This window comes from Rattus rattus, chromosome 5 (assembly GCF_011064425.1).
Source record: "Rattus rattus isolate New Zealand chromosome 5, Rrattus_CSIRO_v1, whole genome shotgun sequence".
NCBI classification, from domain to species: Eukaryota; Metazoa; Chordata; class Mammalia; order Rodentia; family Muridae; genus Rattus; species Rattus rattus.
Window position 1 is genome coordinate 11499124 of NC_046158.1, and position 21129 is coordinate 11520252.

The 21129-nt window shown below is 52.5% G+C and overlaps 2 protein-coding genes and 1 pseudogene across 2 annotated transcripts; all 3 read right to left on the reverse strand.

Moving 5' to 3' along the window:
• Positions 1 to 5907: 5907 nt before the first annotated feature.
• Positions 5908 to 9421, reverse strand: Lcn10 (lipocalin 10). The gene is made up of 6 exons (XM_032901873.1): positions 9304 to 9421; positions 8509 to 8648; positions 8006 to 8076; positions 7693 to 7800; positions 6950 to 7048; positions 5908 to 6503 (listed from the first exon to the last, which is right to left on the reverse strand). Exons 1-6 carry the CDS (start codon positions 9403 to 9405, stop codon positions 6475 to 6477), a joined length of 549 nt encoding a protein of 182 aa, XP_032757764.1. The 5' UTR covers positions 9406 to 9421; the 3' UTR covers positions 5908 to 6474.
• A 2117-nt stretch (positions 9422 to 11538) lies between these two features.
• Lcn6 (lipocalin 6) lies at positions 11539 to 17179 on the reverse strand. The gene is made up of 7 exons (XM_032901874.1): positions 17057 to 17179; positions 16743 to 16882; positions 13133 to 13203; positions 12433 to 12543; positions 12130 to 12231; positions 11869 to 11894; positions 11539 to 11692 (listed from the first exon to the last, which is right to left on the reverse strand). The coding sequence occupies exons 1-7, from the start codon at positions 17147 to 17149 to the stop codon at positions 11690 to 11692; spliced, it is 546 nt and encodes a 181-aa protein (XP_032757765.1). The 5' UTR covers positions 17150 to 17179; the 3' UTR covers positions 11539 to 11689.
• A 2239-nt stretch (positions 17180 to 19418) lies between these two features.
• Positions 19419 to 19793, reverse strand: LOC116900024 (annotated as a pseudogene).
• Positions 19794 to 21129: the final 1336 nt, after the last annotated feature.

The following is a 21129-nucleotide window of genomic DNA, read 5'->3' on the forward strand; positions in this document are numbered from 1 at the left end:
CTGTAGACAGTGATGCCCCCAGTGGTCATTTCCAGAACTGTGCCTAAGGCTTCTAAATCAAGAATCAATTTGATTGGTTGCCTTCCAGGAAGCATATTCCCAGGAGGCGAATGAACCAGCCCTTCGAGCTTCAGAAGTGAGGAAGGGCTATCAAAGACTTCCTTGTCAGCTCTTCCTCGGCCCCAGGTCATCCAGGTCACTCAGGAATCCACTTCGAATGACCCTGGCATGAGGACCCTGTGACATCACTAAGGGTTTGGAGAAACCTTAAGGACCATCCCCAGAGCCCCACAAGGGAGCACAGTCCTGGTGCCCCAGACTTCACCTTGGAGTCTGTAGAGTTGGAGTGTGTACATGTCTCTTGTTTTGAGCAGCCCCGGTGGTAAAAGTTGTTTCTGCAGCTCAGGACGCCCCTGCAGTGGCTGGGCAGGTCTCCGGGCAGGTCTCCAGGCAGGTCTGACCTGCAGCAGGCTAACCAGTCCCTCTGGTTCATGCTCCTGAGAGTTAGCCCCTCATCCCCAGATCTATGGCACTATCAAGTTTCCTTCTACAGATTCTCCCCCGAAAGGTCCACCAGGCTGTCTTAGGCTCCCCCTTTAGCAAAGACTGCATCAAAGTAACTGGACCATCAGAGACTTGGGCCTCTATGGTGCCTGGGCCCATATAAGTGCCTTCTGAAACTACAGAAAGACTGACCAAACTTGTGGTTCTGCCACTGTGGCTTTGGGCCATTCCCTACACTAGACACCCACTACCCCAACCTAGACCCCCACTACCCAACAGAATGCTGATTACAACGGGCAAACAGAACCTTCTAGACATGCCCTCCTCCACTGCAAGCTAGCATGGCTGGCTCTGCTCTGAGCTAGAGATGGAGCTAGGAGTGTATGTGCACATGTGTGTGCATGTGTAAGCATGCATGCGTGTGTATGGGTGAATATGCATGCATGTGAATGAATGTGTATGTTATACACATATGCATATATTATACATGTGTGGTCATTGTGAACATACATGTGCCTGTGTAGGTGTCCAAGCGCACATATGTACATTCTGCATATATGCATATGACTGGGTGTGTATGCAGGTAAGCGTGCTGTGCTCAAGATGGGGTGTGGGCATTATGTATGCTGGAGCGTGTTTCGGCATGAGACTTTGCATTCTGTGCGTACATCAGTGTGCTAATGGAGCTGTTTGTCAGGGTGCAATGCTCCCACAACATGAGTGTGCACTGTTGTGAATGTGTGTGTCAGCAGCTGTCTGTGGCGATTCACTTTTACAGTCTCTGGAATGAAGTCATTGAGATCTGCTCCTGCCCTGAAGTACAGAAACCCCAGACCTGAGAGATGTAGCCATGACCTTCGGGAAACTGAGCCAGGTGGTAAGGATGGGGTTCAGGGGAACACATTGATCTAGGAAGCAGAAAGAGATCCCAGAGGCTCCGGACCTGTGGGCTGAGCTCAGGATAAAGCCTGTCTGTTTTACAGAGCAGGGTACTGGTGATCTTCCAGCCCTGTGGGCGAGGCTCCCTCTGCCATGCCCAGTTCCTCCACCTTCCCACAGGAAGGGCTTTCATTGTCTCACACACACACTCAGAAAGGCCAAGTGGAAAGAGGCTCTCCAAGAGTGTCCTCCCCTCAGAGACCAAGTCCCCAGGCAAAGCTGAGAGCTTGTGGGTTACCTATGGTTCTCCTGTGCGTATAGGTCAGCTGGGGATACTACAACCAAGGGCCCTAGACAGAGGCCTAAGCAGCATTTATGTCTCAAAGTTCTGGAGGCGATAGTCCAAGAGGCTCCCATGTGATGAAATTCTGGAGAAAGCCTCCTCCCAGATGACAGAGTGACAGGGTGTGTCCTCATATGGCAAGGCACTCTCCCCATATCATCACTGCAGGCCAGAGCTTCACATGAGGGGTCGACTGTGAGCCCCCTGCGCCCCTCCTCATCTGTCATGTTACTACATCAGTCACAGGTTCACCTCTACGTGCTGCTCAAACTCAATAACTGCCCTAGCCTGCCACTGCACGCTCGATGAGCAGACAGGGAAGGATTCTTTAAATTGTACTTTACTCAGAGCGGCAAGCGGGGAAGCCAGGGGAGACAGCCTTGCCTGAGCTCACCCTGCTCTCTCTTACTCTCTCCGGTATGTTTTATAGAAAACTGGGACAAAGGATTATTTGGGACAAATAATCACCCCAAAATCTTGTCCTTCTGGCCAGGTGATCAGCCTTGTCTCGGAGATTTATGACATTGCACTTTCCCCTTACTTCTCTTCCTGTCCCTGTTCATTAATCAGTCTCTGGAGTAACAGACAGCATATGTTACGCATATGGTATTATGGTTACATATGCTCATCCATGACTCACCCGTGACCTGGCAATGTGGGGCTCTCTCTTCCAAACTCACATGCTCACACACACATGCACGCACACACAAACACACACATGCACACACATACACACACACGTGCACGCACACACAGATGCACACACATACATGCTTATACACACACTTGTGCACACACACACACATACACACACACACACACACACACACACACACACACACACACACACACACACACACACACACACACACACACCACAAGGCAGAGAGAATCCCAACTGTGCTGCTGCCTCTGTGAAATGAGTCAGGGAAATGGCATTTAAAAAGCTCCTGAGGCCACAGCGACTGTGAATCTCTTCCCAGAGCCCTGCAATAGATCTAACCTTACAGGCTCGTGTGAGAACCAAGGTTAGACTGTTGCAAACAGCACTGGGATCTGCAAGGCTGGCTCTGTGAGACTTGAGACAACTCTGCCCACACCTAGCTGACTACCTCAAGAGAGGTTACTGTCAAGGGTAAAGGGACAGATTCTGTGAGTCCACCCTGTGAAGCACATGTAGGCATCCAGACCCACTAAGTGACTCATGTTCCAGCCTCTGGGATCTTCCGAGGTCCCCTCCTCCCAACATCATCTCCTCCTCCTCCTCCTCTTCCTCCTCCTCTTCTTCTTCTTCACCTCCTCCTTCTCCTCCTCCTCTTCTTCTTCTTCACCTCCTCCTTCTCCTCCTCCTCTTCTTCTTCTTCACCACCTCCTCCTCCTTCTTCTTTTTCCTCCCCCTCTTCCCCCTCCTGCCCTTCCTCCTCCTCCCCTTTTACCCCCTCCTCCTCCTCCATCATCTTCCTCTTCTTCTCCTTCTCTCTCCACCCCCTTCTCCTCCTCTCCCATCTCTGTTAGGGCCCAGCAGGCAGGAAGACAAGGAGTCTGAGGCCCCTAGAACATAGTGATCTTATCCACTGATGAAACGATAATCTAGAGATTGTTAAGACTAGATGGCAAGGCATGGCTGTCCTTCGCTCTGCAGTGGACACCATCTGTCAAATATTAAGGACCAAAGCTATCAGAGGAAGAGACAGGAACCCCAAGCTCAGCTCCCCGTGACACACCTAGACCATAAGGGGTGCTTAAGTCCCCACCATACTTGAACCCTGGGTCCTTCCCCCAGGAGGGTTAGGTCCATGCCTGATGTTGACTGCCAACCTCCCATCATACTTTGGTTTTAGATCCTTACCAGGAGATCTTGAAGCCATGCCTGACATCAACAGCCTTCCTCTAGTATAGACTCCTGGGCTTCTGTTTTCATTCATAAGCCAAAAATTATGTGTAATTGCCCTGGACCCAAAAGGCTGGTGAGCGGCATACATACAGTAATGAACTGAAGAACACAGCAGGCAAGTGCCTTACATGAGAGCCTAGTAAACACCACAGATAGCACGGACAGAATCCCGTGTCCGTCGACATGATCAGTCACGTCACGAAGGACACAGATTACCTACCGTTGATACTCCTGCCAAAAACGTTTAAGCAAACCTAACCACTATCAAAGAAGCCGCCAGCAGTACAAGCCTTGTGGCCATTGGATGGATTCACACTGCCGTGTGTGGAAACCTCCTCGTGCCCCGGGTGACAGCGTGGCTAATGAGAGCCAACTCCAAACGCAGCTCCGTTCTGCAACAGCTCAGTGAAAGACTTGAAAAGACCAAGCTAACTCCATGTGAGTTAGCTGTGTGTGAAGCTACTCAGAAAGTCCAGCCAGCAACCGCGTAACCGGTCTGTGGGTGTAGGCGGCAAAGCCTGGAGGCACGCCTGAGAACTCCTGGACGGTGGAACTGGTTCTTGCTGCAATTTTGTTCATTCTGTGTGCCAAATTAGAAGGACAGAGAGGCCACTGGGTAAATAAAGGGCTTGCTGCTAAGCCCTATGACCTGAGTCCCATCCTAGGACCCACATCTCGAAAGGGGAGAAGTCTGTGGGCCAGCACTGTTGTGATCTTTTACCCACATGGTGGGTTCAAAGTGGAATACGGCTACAGTACACGGCCACACAGGACTGCCCAGCACCTGAGGTGGTTTCTCTGGTACAAAAGCCTGCCTTGGTGAGGAGGGCCTGGAGGAGAGACCCGTGTTGGGGAAAAGCAAGTGACGGAAAAGCTAAGCGCTAGCCTAGCAACAAGGCGAGCTGGTCCCAGAGGTCTCCAGGTGACCTCTGTCCCAGCTCCTTGTAGCTGAACATGGCTGAGTGGTCAGGGGATAGAGAGGAGTGACCATGGCCACTGTGGAAGTCAGCATGGAGATTCCTAGACAGAAAATATACAAAACTACCATCCGAGTTCTCCTAGAAACACGTGTGTATCTCTGTTTATTGATGCACTGTCTTCGGTGAGCAAGATACAGGCCCAGTCGGGATGCCCATCAGGATGAACCAACAAAGGAAATATGGCACAGGTACACCAGGTTGGGACACACACACAGTAGAATTTTATTCAGCCGTAAACAAGAGTGAAACAGTGACATTTGCAGCAAAATAGATGGAAGTGGAGATTATTGTGTTAGGGAAATGGGAAAAGGATACAGCATCTTGACCCTCATAAGCAGAGTCTAGATTTTTTTATGATTTGTATTATCTGTTGTAGGCTTGTGTGTGTGCACATGTATGTGCAGCTCTCCTTGTGGCCAGAAGACCGAGTTGGATCCTCTGGAACTGAGGCTACTGGCAGTTGTGAGACACCCGCCTTAGCTTCTGGGAGCTGAACTTGAGTCCTCTGGAAGAGTAGCAAGTGTTCTTAACCAGTAAGCCACTTCCCCAGCCCCAAGGTCCAGATTTAAAGTGTGTGTGTGTGTGTGTGTGTGTGTGTGTGTATGTGTGTGTGTGTGTGTGTTGAAAATAGGAGACCATGAAAATATAAGAGATCAACCAGAGGCTGGAGAGATGGGTCAGTGGTTAAGAGGGCTGGCTACCTGCTCTTCCATAAGTCCCAGGTTCAATTCCCAGTACCAACTGTCTGTCTGTAACTCCTGTCCCAGGGGATCTGACGCTCACACAGACAAATATGCAGTTAAAAAACACCAACTTACATAAAATTAAAAATCAATAAATTCTTAAAACACAGAGAGAGACAGAAAAAATGGGGACCAGTGGAGGGGGAGCTGGAAAATGAGAGGGGACAGGGTGGGTAAGAACAGAGCATGATAACATCAACAACGCTTCATGTGGGCACAGCTTTAGTCCCAGCACTAGGGAGGCAGAGGCAGGCGGATCTCTGTACATTTGAGACCAGCCTTGTCTACGTAAGTTTTGGTTTGGTTTGGACTTTGTTTTGTTTGTTTGTTTGTTTGTTTGTTTGTTTAGACAGAATCTCTCTATGCAGTCCTGGCAATCTTCAGACTCACTCTGTAGAACAGGCTAGCCTCAACACAGAGGTATCTGCCTGCCTCTGCTTCCCAAGTGCTGAGATTAAAGCCTGAGCCACCACCATCCCGCTAAGTAGTAAGTTCCAAGCCAGCCAGGACTACATGGTGGGGCCTCACTCAAAACAAAAATAAACAAAAAAGCACATAAGAAGATGAAAACTTTTCAAAGATCTTTATTTTTAATTATACGTATGTGTGGCAAGTTGTACATGTGTGTGCAGTGCCCACAAAGGCCAGAAGAGGCTGTTGGATCCCCTGGAGCTGGAGTTGCAGGCGGTTGTGAGCCACGCAATATGGATGCTGGGATTGGACTTGAATTCTCTGCAATGTGTTCTCTTAACCACTGAGCTATCTCTAGCCCCCCAAATAAAGAAAGCCTTTTCCAAAGAAAACAAGGAAATGGGAGCAGGGCGAGCCTGAGGTCAGTTCTGGCCTCCCCAGGATGAAGTAATGGTAAATTCCAAACTCTGCCTCTGGTGAAGTCCAGGACCCTGCAGGGCAGGTAGACCAAAGAGAAGGCCATGAGTGCAGCCCAGGGGAAGTTTGCTGGGATTGGAAGATGCAAGACAGCTCAAGCTCTCTGCAGCCAGCCAGTCACTGGCCTACAGTCACCAAATGTCTCTGAACCGGCCACTGAATGTCACAGCCACCACCCAGAACAGCATTCCCAGGATCTGGAGGACTCTCAAGTCAAAGGACTAAGCAGAAGGTGGCTGGCTGTCAAGGCAGGATCGTGTGTGCACAGGAATCTGTGGGCAAGGATAAAGGTGCTGAGAGGCCTGACTGCCAACTCTGTCGCAAATACACATGAGGGCCCTTACCCCCATCGCCCTCCCTGGATTCTAAAGAGGGTTGAGATGTGCAGCCTCCATTCTGAGTGTCAGAGAGTTTATTGCAATCCAGGAACCATCACTGTTTGCATGGAGCCCTGATTACCCAGGGCTGGAGGAAGCCTGCAGGCTCAGCAGGGAATGAGGACACTGGGCATCTTCACAGCTCATTTTGCAGACGCATGGTTACACACACAAACACACATGCGCACATACACATGCACACACACACATGCACACACACACATGCACACACACAAACACACATGCACATACACATGCACACACACACATGCACACGCAATGCACACACACACACATGCACACACACAGAGAATGAAAAGAGAGTAAAAGTCATGTGGTACCGTCTTTTGGAAGGATGGTGGCCTGCTTGGTGAGCTGTAGAATATGACAGGTGTCCAGGAATTCTCGCAGACTCAGGAAGCTAGAGATGTTCTGTCTGTCTGCAGTTAGAGGCAGAATTGGCACAGCAGGGGTGCCCATGTGACATTTGGAGGGCTGCATGCTGATCTTCCGTGCTCCCTCTCACGGTCACTCTGACCCTATAGTCCACCGTAGCCATCCCTGGGCACATCCAAGCCTGCTGCTCCCTAAACATTCCTCTGCTCTGCTCTTTCCACGGATCCCTCTCTGTAGCCCAGGCTTGTGCCCTCCTCCCCGCTATGTCACCTCTATCCACCCTCCCCAATACTTTCCCTAACATTCCCTGTCCCCACCAGGTTCAGCCACCTAAATCCTAACACTTCGTTTCCCAGAACTCAGAACTCACACTCCAAGTTTCTGCCTCCTCTCGGGCCGCACCCCAACGCTCACACGTAAGGCTGTCTCACTGCAGCTCTCACATCTAGACCTCCTCTGGTCAGGGTCTCCCATCGACTTACCCCATTGACACCATCTCCAGTCCTACGCACACACAAGCTCTACTTCTACAGCCCCTCCCAGACCACCTTTGCCAGACATCCTCCCTCCCGGTTGGCCAGCCTTGTCTTCCCTTCACCCTCCCTCACCCCTGTGTCTCTGGTCCCTGAGCACCCCACTGCCATGGCTCAGACACCCAAAGGTGACTGACCCTGCACAGGGTACTCACTGAAAAGCAGCAGGCTCTTGTAGTTGCTGCCTGCACGCCCCAGGCGGAGGTATACCAGGCCGTAGGTGTAGTCAGTGGACAGCACATGGAAGCCCTTTACCCCCCTGACTGCAAGAGAGATGCCAATGGTCACTGGTGCCTGCACATCCGTGCCCACCCACAGTACAGAGCCCTCACTGACCTCACCTCCCAGGCCAGGCCATTCAAAAGAACTCAGCCAGCTCTGGAACCACAGGCAGCCTGCCCATCTGGCCTGGGTGTCTGGCCTGACTGCCATGTATTCAGTTCTCCATGGCCCAGACATCCTACTCACCGGCATTCCTGAACACAGGTCTCTTCCTGTCTTTCTTCAGAGTCACCTCCCTGGACTGGCATCCCCGAGGCCTAGAGGACAGATTCTGTGAGCTGCAGCCGGAGGTCCTTCTTATCTACTGCCTGCCACCTTCTACCACCAACTTCTCCCAGTCTACTCACCCTCTGTCCCTAGAGCCCAGGGATGGGGTTTAGGGAGGCAAGCTAGCCAGTTTGGAGAAGAATCTTCTAATTTGGGCAAAGGCCTGCCCAAAGCTGAGAGATCTATTCCCAATACCTGCTCCCTGCCACCCACTATTTCTCCCTAAATCACTCCTTGGGCTTTAGGGGGCAAAGAGGAAGTAGAAGCGTCTGACAAGGCCGTTTCCTCTCGGGACTCCACACTGCTTCCTTTGGGCTGAGAACTGACCTGACTAGCCTGCAGAGGCATGCCAGGACCACACGCACATCACACCTGCCCACTAGCTGAAGGCGATGACCACCCTGGGCTGCACAACCCCTTACCGGCTGAAGGCGATGACCACCCTGATCTGGCCTGTTTTGTGCACCTTGACCACAGATGCCCCCAGCTTCCTCTTGTCTCTAGCCGGTAGGAACCCCTGGGTGTCTGTGGCGATGGCAAGAATGTACCAGAAGCCTGAAAACTGCAGAGGCATGGGGGAAGGACATTGTCAGAGCTGCCACACCATGATGCCTGTCCAAGCTCCCAGACAGACAGACAGACAGACAGCAGACCCAGTAAGTGATTCTTTCCCAAGACCCAGACCACATCTGTATCTACAGGGGAGTGCTACCCTGTCCCAGGCTAGGCTAGACAGGAGCCGGTGCTTGGCTGGTTAGGTGCCGCAGAGGCTGAAGCCTGGGCTGGGTCCCTCCTACCCACCTCAGAGGCCCCCTCTCTCCCTCTTGGCCTCCGTGTGACATGAATGCTCAGTCCTTCCACTTGTCTCTGAGCCACTAGCCACCTAGTTCTTCCCTGCAGCAAATCCCTTGCTCCTAACAGCTCTGTGGTTGTGTATGCTATTCACGCTGTGAGGCTAGCCACTGTGCCTAGAGTCCTAGAGTCCTGCTTCAGCGCTTGGCTCTCCACCCTGCTGTTCCTCTTACAGCCCACAGCTCCTTTGTAGAGGTGTCTGTGAAGGGGTCCCAGGGTTCCAGTGTTGGAAGAGAACAGGTAACCAACACGGCTGGCCTCAACAGCTGCCGTGTTCTCCTGCTGGGGACATTGCCTCAGATGGTCTCACAGCAGGGGTCTTTAACCCTAGCACTGATGAAGGTGCCAAGAGGCGTGGGGCTCACCTTGCTCCAGTTGAGGGTCTGGGCCTCCTTAGGGAAAAACTCCTGTGTCCAAGATGCCACAGCCAGGACTAGGGCTATGGCCAGGGCCGTCTCCAGCTTCATCCTTCGCTTGGACCGCTCAGTTTAAACCTGTATCTCACTGCATCTGCCGTCTTAGAATGGGATCCACCCTGGGGCCTCGGGCTGCTTCAATTGGAGGGAAAGAGGTGGGCAGGTGTGGCTTCAGGCTGTGCCCCTCCTTCTGAGGGCTTCAGCCTGGCCATTGTTGGCTGCAGCAGACATGGGCTGGCGGGGAGGACCCTGAAGATGGACACCTCAGTGTTCTCAGAAGCCGTGTGGAGGCTGATCCTCACACCCCTCACTACTGAAGTGCTAAAGCTACCACACCTGCATACTACTGCGGCCCGGAAGGCCTCAACTAGCCCTGGTGCCTTGGGACTCTCGTAACCCTAGCCCGGGTGAGAGGCAGAAGCCTAGAGTGTCTGAGACTAGCCTCTTGGGCTTTCCTGCACACAGGACAGCAGAGAGGGAAGGAGTGGCCACTAGGCATAAACTCTGGGACTCCCTTCCTGAGGCTATGTATAGAGTCTGAGGCGATACTGATGCTCTTCCTGGACTGGGAAGAGATGAGGAGGTGCACTCCTGTGTGCACAAGCTTTGACTCCCTCTTACCCACCCCACCTGTATGTGTTACTTCCTAATAGATGACACCATTCCACCATTTCCAGACCTGATATCCCATTTATAATGAGGCCCATAGCCTCAAGCCTTTGAGAGTTCCATACCACCACCATCACCCCCATATGACCCCCATGCCCACTAAAGCCATGGGCAGAAAAAGAAGAGCTAGAGCCCTGGCTGTGTCCCCTTGATAGGAAGCTCACAGATACCGACCTCCCCTGCTAGACCGACTGTGGATTCTGTATGCTCCTGCTAGGCAGCCTGAGGATGCTAACCCCTACTAGGCTGTTGTAGAATGCTACTGTGCTCTCCTGCTCTCTGTGCTCTCCTGCTGTGCTCTCCTGCTCTCTGTGCTCTCCTGCTCTCTGTGCTCTCCTGCTCTCTGTGCTCTCCTGCTCTCTGTGCTCTCCTGCTGTGCTCTCCTGCTGTGCTCTCCTGCTCTCTGTGCTCCTGCTCTCTGTGCTCTCCCTGCTCTCTGTGCTCTCCTGCTGTGCTCTCCTGCTCTCCTGTGCTCTCCTGCTACTGTGCTCTCCTGCTCTCTGTGCTCTGTGCTCTCCTGCTCTCTGTGCTCTCCTGTGCTCTCCTGCTCTCTGTGCTCTCCTGCTCTCTGTGCTCTCCTGCTCTCTGTGCTCTCTGTGCTCTCCTGCTCTCTGTGCTCTCCTGCTCTCTGTGCTCTCCTGCTGTGCTCTCCTGCTACTGTGCTCTCCTGCTGTGCTCTCCTGCTCTCTGTGCTCTCCCTCTCTGTGCTCTCCTGCTGCTCTCCTGCTCTCTGTGCTCTCCTGCTACTGTGCTCTCCTGCCTCTGTGCTCTCCCTGCTCTGTGCTCTCCTGCTCTCTGTGCTCTCCTGCCTGCTCTCCTGCTCTCTGTGCTCCTGCTCTCTGTGCTCCTGCTCTCTGCTCTCCTGCTCTCCTGCTCTCTCTCTGTGCTCTCCCTGTGCTCTGCTCTCTGTGCTCTCCTGCTCTCTGTGCTCTCCTCTCTCTCTCTCCTGCTCTCTGCTCTCCTGCTCTCTGTGCTCTCCTGCTGTGCTCTCCCTGCTCTCTGTGCTCTTCTGCTCTCTGTGCTCTCCTGCTGTGCTCTCCCCTGTGCTCTCCTGCTCTGTGCTCTCCTGCTCTCTGTGCTCCCTGCCTCCTGCTCTGTGCTCTCCTGCTCTCTGTGCTCTCCTGCTCTCTGTGCTCTCCTGCTCTCCTGCTCTCTGTGCTCTCCTGCTCTCTGTGCTCTCCTGCTCTCTGTGCTCTCCTGCTGTCCACATCCATGCAAGGCATAGATGTTGGATTCTGATAGCCCAGTGGCTGCCTTAATAATGTCCTGACCGGCTCAACAGAGCTCTTACCTAGCCGGGCACCTCAGCCTCTGCCTTTCCAGGGGCTATATCTTGCCCCCAGTGAAAACCTACCAGTCCTGTCTTCAGGCTCAAGAACTCCAGCAAGGGAATTCTTGAAGATTCTTTTGTCTCTGAGCTAGCACTGTGGTTCCATGGTCTGATCTCTGGTGATGTCCTCTTCCACAGCACAGGGGACGCCCCCCACCGCCCCAGAGAAGACACATTGTGGCAGGTTTGCTTGTGAAATCACTTTATTTTCAACCCAAGCAAGAGCCCAGGGGAGCAGCTAACCAACACCAGTGCCAGCAGCCACTGCAAAGGCAGCGCCTGCCCATCTCCACCAGAATGCCAGGATGCTGTGGGGCTATCTCCAGGGTGTGGCGTTCACTGAAAACCAGGGCAGGTGTTGGGATTAAGCTCATGATAGCCATCGTCCCCACCTTCTGTCACCTTCCCACCGGCAGAGCCATGGGCTACACCGCCTTTGAAGATGGTCCACCCAGAGGCCCAGGCTCCTCCTGCTCCCCAAGGAGCTGAGAGTGATGAGCAGAAAGGCGGCCTACCTGGAGGATCTTGTGTGCACAAGTGACTGTGGAAGAACCAAGCTGGTTGTGAGGATGGGGCTGTAACAGCTCCCAGGACCCTACCCACAAGCCTCTTTTGAGGAAGCTGTCCATGCAAGTCTGACTGTGACAAGGCATAGCTGATCCCTTGAAGCACCACACATCAGTGAAAGCGAGAGATGTGCCGCCGCCACCCTGGTCACGCCTTTTGTGCACCAGAACTCCCTGTGTTCCCCTGAGGCCCATAGTGGTGACACTCACAGTCCTTCTGCAGCTGGGCCTGCTGTTGAGACAAGAAGCCCAGACCCTGGCTCCATTTGGTGAACAGCTTCATGGCCTCATGGCTGGCTATCTCTGTCCGACCTGGTCATGAAGGAGCAGCCTCTGAGAGGTGACCAGCGTGTGGCTGTGACCCTGCCCTTTTCTTTACCCCAATCCCTAGCCAACCTCAGGGTGGCTAGGGGTTTGGCCCTGTATGTTCCTCACTAGGGGCTGAGGACACAGAGCACTCACCTGGGTCTAGAGTACCAGGGACCCTGAGCGACCTTGCCAGACCCCACTTACTGTACAACTCCACTGTGTTGAAGACCTCATCCCCAAATTCCAGCTGTGTGAAGATGACAGCATAGTCTTTGAAGTTAGTGCCCAGTACCCGATAATCCAATATTCCCAGAGCTAGAAAGCAAGTGAAAGGTCTAGGGGTAAAGGGGAGCAGGGCTGTCATGCCAACCGGGTGTGAAACTGGAATTGGCCATTACAATGGGAACAGCTTCAGGGTAAGACTTTATCTAACCTCAGCAGAGGTCTCAAGCCCTTTCTCCAGGTCCTTGACCCCTACACTGTGCCAGTAAGAAGCAGTTGTTGGTTGCTAATCAACAGATGGACGGCTGAGTGCTTGTCCCATATCAGCCTGGGGTGACTAAAGACCAAGTGGGTCACCCTCCCCCAGTCTTATCCTATTGGAGGAAGAACACTACTAACCAGGTTCTTTTCCTTCTGAACCCACAAAGGAGCCCAGGGATCACCCACGGGCATTTGGGCACACATTAGGGAATTAAGGTCTTAAGACCTCTGCTCAGGGGACTCTTTCCCACTGAGGATTGGCCCCACGTCCTGACTGCTGAACCCGTTAGCTGCCCACAGAGCTGTGCCAAGAGCTCGGGAGCAGAGTGGCCTCCTTTCCTGCCAACCACAGCGCGTGAATGCACAGAGGGCTGGCCTTCCTGGCCATCTGATGAGCAGGAACCAGGAGCACCACACTCACAGGGATTCTCAAACACCCATCGGGAATCTTGCTTCAGCAGCTCCACGATGCTCTGATGACACCCGTCTGGCCTAGACAGAAAGGGAGAAGGGCATCTCAGAGTCACACCGGTCCACCAGTGGGGAAGGCCTCACCTCTTTCTCGGTGCCTGGGATACCCAGAAACCCCACGCTGGGGTCTGAGAAGCACCAGCCATTCCCTTTATTCCCAAGGGACCCATGCAGTTGGGTACTGAGGACTCAAGAGACATCAGCCTATAGTTCATGTGAGAAGCCACTATCCAGAGATCCCCATGGCGTTGGCCTCTGAGGTGAGAAGCCATGAGAGAAGTACAAGGAGGTCTGTTGAGCAAAACAAGTGGCTTCAAAGACTGCTGAGAACAAAAATGCCTGCAGGGGCAGGTGCTGGCGAAGTTCTGAAAGAACAGCTGCACATGCGGCCCTGCACATGCGGCCCTGCACATGCTGCCCTGCACATGCGGCCCTGCTCATGCTGCCCTGCACATGCAGCCCTGCACATGCGGCCCTGCACATGGGGCCCTCCACATGCTGCCCTGCACTTGAGGGCCTGCACATGCTGCCCTGCACATGAGGGCCTGCACATGCGGCCCTGCACATGCGGCCCTGCAATGCTGCCCCTGCACATGCGGCCCTGCACATGCTGCCCTGCACTTGAGGGCCTGCACATGCGGCCCTGCACATGCAGCCCTTCACATGGGGCCCTGCACATGAGGCCCTGCACATGAGGCACTGCACATGGGGCCCTGCACATGCGGCCCTGCACATGGGGTCCTGCACATGCTGCCCTGCACATGCGGCCCTGCACATGCTGCCCTGCACATGCGGCCCTGCACATGCGGCCCTGCACATGCGGCCCTGCCACATGAGGCCCTGCACATGCTGCCCTGCACATGAGGCCCTGCACATGAGGCCCTGCACATGCTGCCCTGCACATGAGGCCCTGCACATGCGGCCCTGCACATGGGGCCCTGCACATGAGGCACTGCATATGTGGCCCTGCACATGCTGCTCTGCACATGAGGTACTGCACATGCTGCCCTGCACATGTGGTTCCAGCAGACAGAGGCACACCTGGAACCCCAGCCATATCCAAGTAAGTAACAGGTCCAAGAGACAGAGTAGAAAACTAAAATCAGAACATTTGCCAGACATGCCTCTATGATAAAGGTCATAATTCAGCATGTGTGGCTGCACAGCAACCTGAGTGTACCTCACATTTCTAGCCCAGGCAAAATTCTAGAAATATCAGAAAGAGAAAGGAGCCCCTCCCTACATCATGGCACATAGAACCCTCAGAAGAGAGGCTGGCACATATCCAGTGCAAAATAAAAAAGCACTTAATAGAAAAAATGTTCCCCTCAGGCCTGGAGAAATAGTTCAGCAGTTAAGAAAAAGTCTCCCGGTTGGGGATTTAGCTCAGTGGTAGAGCGCTTGCCTAGCAAGCACAAGGCCCTGGGTTCGGTCCCCAGCTCCGAAAAAAAAAAAAAAAAAGAAAGAAAAAGTCTCCCCCATCAGAAAATCAAACCGGGAAATAAATATTTGTAACTAGTTTTTAATAACAGACTAATTAATTGCTTAAATTCCCATTCCTCACAAACAAGTAAGAAACATTATAGAAAAAAATATACATACTACTTAAAGAGAGCTCACTAGGAAAGAAGCACAGAAGACCCACACACGTTTGAGGCTCTCTGTATCAGGGACAGGGCATGTGTCGGGTGGTGAGCCATCTCCTCCTGTCTTGAGGAGGGAGGTGGAGGCACGGGCAGCACCAATTACAACAGGACGGTCTCTATAGGAAGATTTCTCGGGGGTCTCCAGTCCTTGTGGGGAGACAGAAAGCACAGAGGAGGTCTCATTGGCTGGGGAGGGGATGGGGACCTGGTGGTACAGATGTTACAGTGTAGATCTGGAATGTCCCCAGAGGCCATGTGTAAGCTTCCTGCCTCTGCCAGTACTGGAGGAAACAGGTAGAGTCTGGTGAGAGGAAGTTTGGTCCCTGGAGATGAGTCCCTCAAAGTGAAACTGAGATGACTCTTTTCTTCCCTCCCCCCTCTTTCTTGTCTTTTTCTCTCTCCCTTCCTAGCACCAGGAAGTGAGCTTCCTCCTCCATATGTCCTCTACCATGATGGACCAAGCCACCATAGTCTCAAAGCAACAGGGTCAGTGGGTAACCAGGGACTGGAACCTTCGAACTCATGAGCCTACATAAACCTTCCTTCCTTATAAATTGTTTATCTTGGGTATTTCGTCATGGTGATGGAAGGCTGCCTCCTGGGGATAAACTTTCCATTTGGGAAGATAGTGGTGCAGGAGGCAAGAGTGATCTCTAAGACACAGGGTGACAAAACACTCTACAAAGTGGGAGTCACAATACAAAAGCCCTGACTGGACAAAACTGGCTGACCGAAACGAGGTGGAAGAAAAGGATTCAGCTGCCTGCCTTTGCAGACTGCAGTTTTTTACTTCCCAATACATTTCAAAGAGCGACAAAGAAAGAACTGACAGAAGACCCCTTGGCTCCCCTGAAACCCATCCCACCCTGCATGGGCCCAAGCCTGCCCAGATTCCTGTGAGTGTTTTGTTCTGCTGGCCTCACAGGAACCCACCCACCCATTCGCTGTTGAGCAACTTGGCCAGATATGTGGTCTGGTGTTCATAAAAGCTACACAGAAGAGGCACCTTAGATGAGACCTCTCTGCCCCTGCTTCTCCGTGCCCTCCCAGGTCCACAGTGAAAGAGGCCCGGCCACGCCCTTCTCGAGCAGACTACTCAGGGGGAAAGAAAGGCTTTCTCTGAGCCCCAGGCTGTCCCGGTGGCTCAGGTCCTCACCAAGCAGCCAGCCTGTCAGACCAATTGAGCTACATGTAAGAGACATTGGTCCTAGCCTGGCAGTGGTGGCAAATTCCTTAAATCTCAGCACTCCAAAGGCAGAGGGAGTTGTACATCTCAGTCCAAGGCCAGCCTGATCCGTCAGTAGAGAGTATGGCAGCTCCACAGAGCAAGTTCCAGGACAGCCAGGGAGAGACAGAGACAGAGAGAGATTCCACCTCCCCACCACCCCTACCAGGCCCTCCAGGGCCTGCTGTACGTGTTATCCTGACTAGTCAAGGACAGCTTGACCCCACAAGCCACTGGCATGAAGCCTTGGTGACCTTCTTGCTGAAGAGATTGATTCTGTGACGAACCGGGTGGCCCTGAGCACATGAACCAACTTCACAGACTCCAGAAGACCCGCGGGGAAAAGAAGCGGCATGCAGACCAGGGCCAGCCAAGCCGTCAAGAACAACGGAGTATAGAGGCCGGAGACACAGGTTCAAGAGGCCGGCAAGAAGTGAATGAGCCAGAGTCCAGTGAGGAGAGGAAGTGTAACCGATGCAGAAAGCGTGAGTCTGGGGAGCTCAGGGGAGAGCGGAGAGTAACCTGGGAGCCCAGGGGGACGGGGAGCCTGCCCTGGAGAGCACAGTGGGGTGGGGAACATGGGGTACCTGCCTTGCATCCGGGAGCGCACAGGTAGACCAACCCTGTAGCCCTCCCTCAGGTGATGGCGCTCTTTGTGAGGAAGCTTAACACAGGGATTACCGACTCACCCATGCCGAGAGGACTGAACTCTCAGTCTGTTATCTGGAGTAAGAGTCACCACGACACCTTCTACATTCCTCATGTCCTTCTCCGCCATGAAGTCCTTTGCACGGGAGGCCACGGCCAGGATGTACCAGGGCCCGAGGAGCTAGAGGAAGCATCAGCTAAGACGCCTGGCTGTCCTCCCTCAAAGCTCCCTCTGTCACACAACTCCAACTCCCTCCACCCATGCTTTTACGCACCCAAAAGCTGTGTGGCCTCAAAGGTGGGGCCTGGCCCCTAGGACCTGCTGCCCAAGGACCTGTGCCCAAAAGACTGTTACCTGCTTAGGGTCCAGCCTTCCCAGCCACACTGCCTGCAGCCAGGCCATAGAGACCAAAGCAAGAAGAGCAGCAATCAGAAGAACCACCCTCATCCTCCCAGAGGGCCAGGCACACTACACCACAGGATGTGCCGTCTCCAACCAAGAAACAGCTTATACCTCCAGTGCCTCGGTGTGGGTGGCCACCAGCTGCCCAGATACCACCCCGACCTCTCTCAAAGCAAAATTACTCAGGGTGGAGGAGGACGCTGTTAAACTGCGGTGGCCTTGGTGCCCAGCTCAGACAGACGGCAGAGACGAGAGAGGCCCAGGAGCCTGTTCTAATCAATAGTGCAGTGCCAGTTCCATACGTCTGCCCACGCCTCCTTCCCAGAGAAAGCTCAGGAGTAAGCTGGCCGCCTGGCCTCCTCCCCAGCGGAGTCTGTGTCTCCCCAGCAGACCAGGCAGGCAGAGCACTGTCCTTGCCCAAGGAGGTCAGGTCCGAGTCCTGGCTGTGCAGTTGTCTGTCCAGAAGCTGCTGTCTCGGACATCTTTTGCCCCATCACTAAAAACAACAACAACAACAACAAAAACAAAAAAATCTGCCTCTATGACTTTCATAAGCCTCCATGACTTTCATAAGTCTCCATTGTTACCCACACAACCTTGTGCTTTGCTGGCCTGTGGCCTTCCACTGGCTCTAGAAGCCAGTTCTGCAGCCAGACTGTCCTGCTCACTCTGTTCCCATGTCTGGGTCTGTCTGTCCATCCATGTCCGACTGAGCCGAAACTACCTCACGACCCGACTCTTAGACCCGTCGACGGCAGCCTGCAGCCTGGACCATCTACCATCCGATCATCAGAGCTGCTGACAGCACAAGTTGTAGGTGGAACGTACTGGCAGGGTGGAGAGGTGGTAGGGAGCCACACGCTCCCTGAGATGTGCCCATTTGTTCGCTCAGTCGTCATCAAGATGTTCTGAGTACTTCTGCAGAGCACCAGGCCTGTGGGCAGCCGTCACGGAGCAAACTGAAGCTTACACGTTTGCCTCCACACGTCCATCCCTCCCGTCCCTGCCTCACTCAAGCCAGACTTGAGAACTTGCGGGTGCAATGTGTCCACAGCTTGATTCTCTGTAGAAAAGACATCCAATAAAGCTCCCCAAGTCCCTGCTGGGGACAGACTCCTCAGATGATGGTGAACGGGAGTAGATCAGAACCTGTATAAACGCCAGCTACTTGTTCTGTTTTGCTCAGTAACACAGAGGCAGGCCTTGATCCTGGGTTAAGATGGCTCCTGGCTGCTACCCTCCTAGACTCCTGATTTTTAAAAAAAGAAAATTTTCTCTTAGGAAGGTAATTGTTCCAAAATCCCCACCCTAATCTTCAGCTCGATGCTGTCTTTTGTCTGTCTATTCGTTTGTTTTTTGAGGCAGTGTTTCTCTGTGAAGCCCTGGCTGTCCTGGAACTCACTCTGTAGACCAGGCTGGCCTCAAACTCAGAGATTTGTCTGCCTTTGCCGTCCACGGGCTGAGATTAAAGGCGTGGACCACCACGCAGCCACATTAGCCATGAAATACACTGCCCAGCAGTGATGGCCATACCTTCAGTACCATCTCTAGGAGAGAGAGAGAGAGAGAGAGAGAGAGAGAGAGACAGACAGACAGACAGAGAGACAGAGAGACAGAGAGACAGAGAGACAGAGAGACAGAGAGACTGACTTAGTTAGGATTTGACTGCTATGAACAGACACCAAGACCAAAGCAACTCTTTTTTTTTTTTTTAAAGATTTATTTATTTATTATAGATGAGTACACTGTAGCTGTCTTCAGACGCCCCAGAACAGGGCGTCAGATTCCATTACAGATGGTTGTGAGCCACCATGTGGTTGCTGGGATTTGAACTCAGGACCTTTGGAAGAGCAGTCCATGCTCTTAACCACTGAGCCATCTCTCCAGCCCCCCAAAGCAACTCTTATAAGGAGAACATTTAATTGGGGAAATGAGGCTGGCTTACAGGTTCAGAGGTTCATGAATTATCATCAAGGTGGGAGCATGGCAGCATCCAGGCAGGATTGGTGTAGGCAGAGCTGAGAGTTCTACATCTTCATCTGAAGGCTGCTAGTGGAAGACTGACTTCCAGGCAACTGGGATGAGGGTCTTAAAGCCCACGCCCACATTGACACACCTACTCCAACAAGGCCCCAACTTCTAATAGAGCCTCTTCCTGGGCCAAGCATATAGAAACCAGGATAGGGGGAGGGGGAGAGGGAGGAAGAAAGGAAGGAAGGGGGAAGGGAGACAGAAACCTCAACTCAGTTTTCTTTTTTTTTTTTTTTTTTTTTTTTTTTTTTTTTTTTTTTTTTTGACCAAGTCTTGATTTTTATTACTTAAAAAGCTGCACATTTCTTTTTGCCTTCTGACTCCATGCTTGTGCCTTCAACACTTCAACACAACGATTTTCCGCTCCTCAGTAAGGAAAGCCCACTTGATCCTGTCACGGACACACTTGGCACACATGGAGCCACCGTAGGCCTTGCTGACGTGCTTCTTTGTCTTAGACAATCTCAGAAGGACTTGGGGTCTCACAGCACGAACCCCTCGCAGTCTGCCTGGGCACACGCCACATGCGGACTTGGGTGCTTTCCCAACCTTCTGGGGTAAAGGTGAACAATCCTGTTGCCAGGATTCGAGACAGCCTGGTTTTGTTAGAGGCTGAATTGTAGGAAAGCCTTTGACCGTATGTCAACCTCTGGACCATCCTGAGTGCCTCTCCTCGTCCCTCACCACTAACCCCAGCTACAGCACAATCCCTGAGGGTGTCACACCTGCCTAACTCCTCGGATGGGTACAGATCGTAAACAGAAAAGCCACAGAGCAGAAACAGGCCATCATACCTCGGTTTTCATTAACTAAATGTCTCATAAATCCAACTATATAATTACAAATTCTTGTTCCTCTGCGCCACAAAAAGCTCATGCTGTTAACTCATGTTGTTATCTCTTTTGTAAACGTATAAGCTACAGGAAACCCACTCAGACCTACCTCTCACAGACCAAATAGACTCCACCTGGATGAGTACATCCGCCCAAAGTTCCCACTAACTTCCTATTCCAGAGGCGGGATTCCTGTGGGTTTCAAATGTACATCTAAGGAAAAATTTTCTTCCAAATGTACTTAAACTCTAACTATAATAAGTGTGTGTGTGTGTGTGTGTGTGTGTGTGTGTGTGTGTGTGTGTGTGTGTGTGTGTGTGTGTGCTATAGCATCTTGTCAAGTCCAGGAGTTTACTACATATAGGACAGCTCGGGAGAAGCAACCTACAGATGCTCCAATCTCTCACAGACACAGAAGCTTCTATTGGGCCTGTTCCTTCTGACCTCTCCTCAGATGGTTCCACAGACCCTGGACAACAAAGAAACAGCCAACTCTAAGACTGGACAAACAGGCCCATACCCACTTTTCTAGATTCCCTAGAAACACATTGCCCCAAAACTAGCATGAAGCAGTCAGAGATCATGACGACCCTATTCCTACTCCACGATCGACTCTTTTGAATTTTTAATTTTTTAATTAAACCAAAAGGGGGAATGTTAGCATTCTGTCTAAGCTCCACCCCACAGTTACCTAGCAACAGCCAGGTGTGTCTGACGCTATAAAAGGGGCTGCTTGCCCCCTCCTCACTCTCTTGCTCTCTCTTGCTTTTACCCTCTTCCCCCTCTGTCCCTTCTCTCTCCATTCCCTTACCCCCATTCTCCCCAGGGGCTCATGGCCAGCCTACTCCTCTCTCTCTCTCTCTCTCTCTCTCTCTCTCTCTCTCTCTCTCTCTCTCTCTCTCTCTCTTTCTCTCTTCCCTCCCCTCCCACAGCCCTGAATGAACTCTATTCTATAGGACACCATCGTGTGGCTGGTCCCTGAGAGGGAAGGGACGTACAAGGGAAGGAAGGCATGGCAGAGTTCATGGCAGTGAGACAGGGTTTCTAACTGAACTGAAAGCCCAATAACTTGACTAAATAGGTTGGCCAACAAGGCCCAGGGTTCCTGCTGTGTCCACCTCCCCAGCACTGGCATTTTTTAACATGGGTTAAAGGAGATTA

Bases quoted from the DNA above. Each gene is read 5' to 3' on its own strand.
- Lcn10 (XM_032901873.1), bottom strand. From the start codon at position 9,405: ATGAAGCTGGAGACGGCCCTGGCCATAGCCCTAGTCCTGGCTGTGGCA. The intron at 8,649-9,303 runs GTGAGCCCCACG...ATGCCTCTGCAG, and splicing joins AGACCCTCAACTGGAGCAAG to TTTTCAGGCTTCTGGTACAT. The intron at 6,504-6,949 runs GTACCACATGAC...CCTTGCCCACAG, and splicing joins CACCATCCTTCCAAAAGACG to ATTCCTGTGCACACACGATC.
- Lcn6 (XM_032901874.1), bottom strand. From the start codon at position 17,149: ATGAGGGTGGTTCTTCTGATTGCTGCTCTTCTTGCTTTGGTCTCTATG. The intron at 12,544-13,132 runs GTGAGTGTGGTG...CTTGCTTTCTAG, and splicing joins ATGGGTGTTTGAGAATCCCT to CTCTGGGAATATTGGATTAT. The intron at 11,895-12,129 runs GTGAGTGTCACC...GTTCTTCCACAG, and splicing joins GGCCCAGCTGCAGAAGGACT to TCACTTGTGCACACAAGATC.